The sequence below is a fragment of the Delphinus delphis genome, chromosome 7 (assembly GCF_949987515.2).
Source record: "Delphinus delphis chromosome 7, mDelDel1.2, whole genome shotgun sequence".
In the NCBI taxonomy this organism is placed as follows: Eukaryota; Metazoa; Chordata; class Mammalia; order Artiodactyla; family Delphinidae; genus Delphinus; species Delphinus delphis.
Window position 1 is genome coordinate 7602404 of NC_082689.1, and position 6000 is coordinate 7608403.

At 48.6% G+C, this 6000-nt stretch overlaps 1 protein-coding gene across 3 annotated transcripts in view; it reads right to left on the reverse strand.

The window, feature by feature from the left end:
* EIF4E2 (eukaryotic translation initiation factor 4E family member 2) overlaps positions 1–5725 on the reverse strand; it is a 29083-nt gene extending 23358 nt beyond the window's left edge. For all 3 annotated transcript variants that reach the window (XM_060015925.1, XM_060015924.1, XM_060015923.1), the window contains exon 1: positions 5638–5725. In XM_060015925.1, coding sequence (XP_059871908.1) covers positions 5638–5657 — 20 coding nt within the window. In that variant the 5' untranslated portion in view covers positions 5658–5725. The remainder of the gene's footprint in view (positions 1–5637) is intronic.
* Between the last annotated feature and the right edge of the window lie 275 nt (positions 5726–6000).

Consider the following 6000-nt stretch of genomic DNA (forward strand, 5'->3'; position numbering starts at 1 on the left):
AGTGGTGACAAACCATGTAGCGGCCCCACAGAGATCAGCCTGCCCGTCAACACCAGTGCTGTAGTTTCCTAGCGATGTGCTCCAGCAACAAGTGACTTTTATTTTTGAGCTGGCAGCTGGACTTCAGCTGCTGGTTGGCAAAGCCATCTCATCCAGTACCAATTCATATAAAGGTACAACTGAACTAAATCTGGACTTTATTCATCTTCCCTTGCGTGGAACAACAGTGTGATTAACCTATCATTGGTCTGGAGTATGGTATGTTATTTCTTTATTAGCTTAATAAGGGGCATCTGCATGCTACTGGCTTATGAAATTACTGTAATTCCCACAATGAATCTGTGGTAAATAAACTACTGGCAAAGAAAACCTGTCTCTGAGCATAATTTGCCAGCCCCCAAAACACAATACTAAGGCTTTCAGTGAACCTAAAGTTCACTAGATCCAGACAAAAAGATAAATGGAAGGTGAATTCACAAAGATAGTAAGAATGCTGTTTAGTCTAGAGCTGGACCATTAACTTCCAGATCTTTTCTGAAATCACTTTTCCGACCGTATCCAGTCAAATGGAATCTGGCAATTCTCAGGGAAGGTACTAGAAGTGGTCAAATTGTAACTCAGATACAGGAATACCTCAGAGATATTGTGGGTTTGGTTCCGCAATAAAGCAAATTATCACAATAAATTGAGTCATGCAAATTATTTGGTTTCTCAGTGCATATAAAAGTTATGTTTTCACTGTACTTTAGTCTATTAAGAGGGCAATAGCATTATGTCTTTAAAAAGTATGTATCTTAATTTAAAAATACTTTATTGTGAAAAAATGCTAACCATCACTAATTACACAGGGTTGCAATAAACCTTCCATTTGTAAAAAAAAAAAAAAAAAAAAAAAAAAATAAGCGGTATTTGCAAAGTGCAGTAAAATGAGAGGTATGCCTGTATTACCTTATAGATGCAGAAACATGCTGCTAAGTTTTTTGCACTGTTTTTCTTTTTGCCCAGGAATCCCCAGTGCCTACCACATAAAAAGTGCTCAAATGTTAAAATGGATGGGCTAGGCATGGGCTGGGGTGCCTGCTCTGCCCACTTCACAGCCCTAGCTGTAGGATATACTCCCGAGATCGTGCATGGTGCCATGACCGTCCCCAACCCCACCCTGGCCAAGACATGACTGTGAAGGAAGGGCACCAGACTAAAGGGTGGCCCAGCCTGGCCAATAAACGATGCCTCAGGGGCTCGCTCAAAATTATGAGCCAATTCCTCCCTCGGCTTTTCATCCAGGAGATGAAAGATCATATGGATTCAGGAACTAGGGAGTCATATGAGTCTCATACAAGAAAAGCCATGAGGGAATAAAGACAACAAGCAAGAGCACAGAAAGTCAGTAGGGGCAAAGGGAATGAGCAGATGGGCAGAGAGTGGAAAGGAGAATGGTTCTGTCTGTGATGCTGCCATCTCTTTGGCTTGGTTCACCCTCCCTGGACTCCTGGGAGATCTAATGGTGCTTACAATGCCCCTTCCCCTTCATTAAACTTGAGCTGGTCTGGTTTCCTTTTCAAGAGGAACCTGTCTAGCATGCAAGTCCCACAACATTTACAAGCATACTGTGTGTTTAACAATACCTATGGAGGGCTTCCCTGGTGGTGCAGTGGTTAAGAGTCCGCCTGCCCATGCAGGCGACACGGGTTTGAGCCCTGGTCCGGGGGGATCCCACATGCCGCGGAGCAGCTGGGCCCGTGCGCCACAACTACTGAGCCTGCGCTCTAGAGCCCACGGGTCACAACTACTGAGCCCGTGTGCCACAACTACTGAGCCTGTGTGCCTGGAGCCCGTGCTCTGCAGCAAGAGAAGCCGCCGCCATGGGGGGCCCGCGCACCGCAACAGGGAGTGGCCCCCGCTCCCTGCAACTAGAGAAGGCCCACGCTCAGCAATGAAGACCCAACACAGCCAAAAATAAAATAAAACAAAAAATAAGAACACCTATGGAATACCCGACACGCAGTCTGACCTCAGCATGGTGCAACCAACTCCTTTCCCTCCAGTGGTCAGCCTACTTGCAGTCCCCGACCTCAGCCCTCTGTTGTGTTCATCACCTGGTCTCTGCTCAGAGAGCTCCTCTTCCCCTACTTAACTTGTCCTTCAGGATTCAGACTAAGGACACTTTCTCTCTTTTTTAAAAATATTTATTTATTTATATTTTGGCTGCATTTGGTCTCCGTTGCTACCCACAGGCTTTCTCTAGTTACAGCGAGCATGGGCTTCTCATTGCGGTGGCTTCTCTTGTTGCTGAGCACGGGCTCTAGGCGGACGGGCTTCAGTAGCTGTGGCTCACAGGCTCTAGAGCGCAGGCTCAGTAGTTGTGGGGCATGGGCTTAGTTGCTCCGTGGCATGTGGGACCTTCCGGGACCAGGGCTCAAACCTGTGTCCCCTGCATTGGCAGGCAGATTCTTAACCACTGAGCCACCATGGAAGTCCAGGACCACTTTCTCTTGAAAATATTTTCTGATCTCTCTCTAGGCTGAGTTGGGATTCCCTCTTCTGAACATCCCCATATAAACGTTTGTACTTGTCCCAGCTGTACTGTCATGGCTGGTTTTTTGTCTCCTGATTAGGAACATTTCATGAGTTTTTTAAAAATTGCTCAGGCCCAAGAGAGCTCCTAATTCTCTTCTTTAGGGCATACCACAGGGACTCACATCATTTCTCTCTTCTCAGTTCCCAACTCCCCACTATATCCTTTGGGGTCCTTTCCCTTCAATCTTGGTTAAAGAGGGGCACAGTCACCTCAGCATCTTACATTTTTCTAGCCCCAAGCAAAGCATATAAGTGCCTTTCTTTTTAGTGCTTTTGCTGCTAACCACTAGGAAACAGAAAAATAACAAAAATAATTATGCCAGAGAAGAAACAATGCTACTGTGATCCCTGGACCCCACCTCCTGACTCCCTTCTAAGATAGTAAATGGAAACCCTAATGGACCTTCATCTTATGCTGTCATTTCTTGAGGGTGGAGCTAAGCAACCACTCTGCTCTCTGAGCCTACACTTAAGGCAAGGCATTCGCACCCTGTCTTCTGGAGGCTACTCTTACCAGCCTGAAGCTGGATGTGAAGCAAAGACACAATCCAGACAGAAAAATCACTGCTCAATACACTTAGGCAGGCAATTAGCATCTGAAGCTGTCCAGGCTGAGTGGCACCTAATTAGCTCACCAAGCTTCTGCCCAGGTATGTCCTCATACTCTAACTAGATGATTCACTGCGGTAGGAACTTGGTCTAATTCATCCTCACATGTCCAGCATCAGGCAGTGGCAGAAAGCAAACACGTTTAATGAATGGATTTCTAAGATCAAAGCAATACGAGGCAGACTAGGATGAATGTCGAATAAGTGGTTCGGACAATAATTAAGAATGGGCCAAGGCTAAGAAAAAAGAATAGGGACAAAATCAAATATGGCATCTAGATTTGAAAACCAAGCTCAACACCGTAGGGACTGAAGTATAGTGAAAGCATCTTAGGCTTTTACATATGAATAGGATCAATGGCAATGGTAGCTAATGACTTGATGCGGGGGTGGGGTGGCGGCTATTAGGTTAGGTCCATAGAAGGCCACACAGAAAAGGAGACTAGAGCTCCTCTTTAATCTGAGCCCGTCAGATTAGACTACACCACTCAACTCCAGGCACTGGACTTTTAGGACTCTGGCAAACTGGAACATGTCCTTAGAAGCCATGTGGTGAAGAATGCAGAGACCAAACATGCAGCCGTGGTCTAAAAACTGCACACTTTTTTGCATGAAAAACAAAGGCAACAAAAACAAAACTAAGGGCTGGAGTGCTGTCTTCAATTGCTAATTTCGAATGAAAGACAGCTTTGTTTTTTTCCTGCATAGCTAGAAGACAGATGTTCAGTATAATGAACAGTTAACAATTAGAACTAATTAAAAATGGCCCAGGTTAATTTACGTCAAGATGTGCTTGAACAAATGTTAAACAACAAACCCGGGTTCGAATCTCACCATATGGCCCTTCCCGTTGCTGTGGGCAAGTTATTTAGTCTCAGAGTCTCATTTTCCTTATCTGTAAAAGGAGGTAACATGACCCCCTTACAGGGTTGTTAGAATTAGTAGAAATAATATGTGAAAAATAGCGAAATGCTCGTGGAAGCCATTACTGCCACGTTTAAATTAGCTACTGCGAACCTCCAAATGATCTGGGTAGGGCTGGGCCAGATTACGCATGAAGTACCTCCTTAAAGTGAAATTTTGATTTCTTCAGTTCGGCGGAGAAGGAGGTACAGGGTTGGCAGAAAGCTCCTCTGAGGCAGGACTTAGATCTTAAGTTAGGAGTTGCAGGGCTTACGACTGGGCGGGGGGTGGGGGGCGGGAGCAAACTCCCAAAGACTTTTTTCAAGTAGCAGAGCCCTCTCAGCAACCAGGAAGCATTCCTGAGGAGCTGCCAGGAGTGCGGGAGTCCAGGACCTTGGAATTTGCATACCAGCACTCAAGGTACTGGAAAAACTCCAATTTCCCATGGGCAACAGTGGGTCACAACCTAAACTAATAGTAATTCCACTTTACATTTATATCTTAAATGTAGTACTTTGTATCTTAAAAAGATACTTTATATCTTAAAGTACCTTTAAGCATCGCCGAATGTGATTTGATCCTTATCACACTCACTAAGGCAGCAGAGCACTAACAACTAATGCGGTTTGGGTAACAGAGGCTCAGAGACTGGGTAACTTTTCTAATGTCAAATAACTGGTAACTGGTGGGTCTGAGACTGGAAATCTAGGTCTTCGGAAAAGAAGACAGATTTACTGGACTACTAGAAGAAAGCCAAAACATAATCTACCTCCAGATACAATCGCTGCAGGGAAATATGCAAAAATACTTTGTATTTCCTTTCTGCACCTCCCAACTGTTTGATGCTGGAACTAGAAATCAAACAGATAGGGTACATACAGAACTGCAGGAGGAGGCAGTAACAAGTATACCCGTTGGGCAAGAAACTGAGCAGCTCTTGGAGAGTGTGTTGGAAGAGGGGAAAAGGAGGGGGAAGAGAACGGAAGCAGGAAGGAGTCTCGGGAAGATGAGAATTCCGTAACTGAACAGCCACTGCGCTGAGCGCTGCAGCCACGTTACCTCATTGCATCTTCGCAACTCTACGACATGGGCTCTGTTACCGTCCGCACCTTGCGAATGAGAAAACTGAGACTCTGGAGAGATGACCTGCCTAGGCCAGAGGGAGTGTGTGAGAAAAGCTGGGCGCAGAAGCAGAGCAGCCAGGCTGCGGAAACACCTAAACCTCCGGTCTCCGCCCCTCCACGCAGCTGGCAACCCGCACCCGCCCGGCAGAGTGTCCGAAAATCTCCTTCCAGGCGGCACGGCCACCTCCTCCCGCCCGGACCCCGCACTTCGCTTTGGGTCCATATGACCCTGGGGTCCCTGGGACCCCTGCATCCCTCCTCCCCAAACCCCTCCTTCCCGCCGGCCGCCCAGGCCCGGCCGGCCCGCAGCCCTAACCAGGAAGGAAGGCCGGTGCCGCAGTTTGCGCCGCCGGCGGTCCCGGCGGGGGCGGACGCGAGGAACGGTTGGGGGAAGGGGCCTCGGGAGGCGGCCACGCGCCACTCACGCGTCGAACTTGTTGTTCATCCTCTCGCCGCCGCCGTCACCACTGCCTCACGGAGTGACTTCCGCTCCGCCAGGTCCTTCCGCCTAGGGTCCGACCACTTCCGGTTGCGCGGGGCGCAGCGGAACGTCGGCGAGCTGGCCGGGAAGGGGGCGGGTACGCCAGGACGCAGTAGTCGGGCGGTTGCGCTGAGCTGCTCAGGTTCGGTGGCCACGCGGGCTGCGGGCCTCGGCTCTGTCCCTGTTCTTGCCCGCCGCCCGCCCGCCCTGCCCAGGGGAGCGCGTGCTGACCCCCTCCCGCGGCTGGCTCCGAGAAGGACAGCTCCGAGTAGCTGACGGCGCAGACTCTGGATTCACGGCTCCCGAC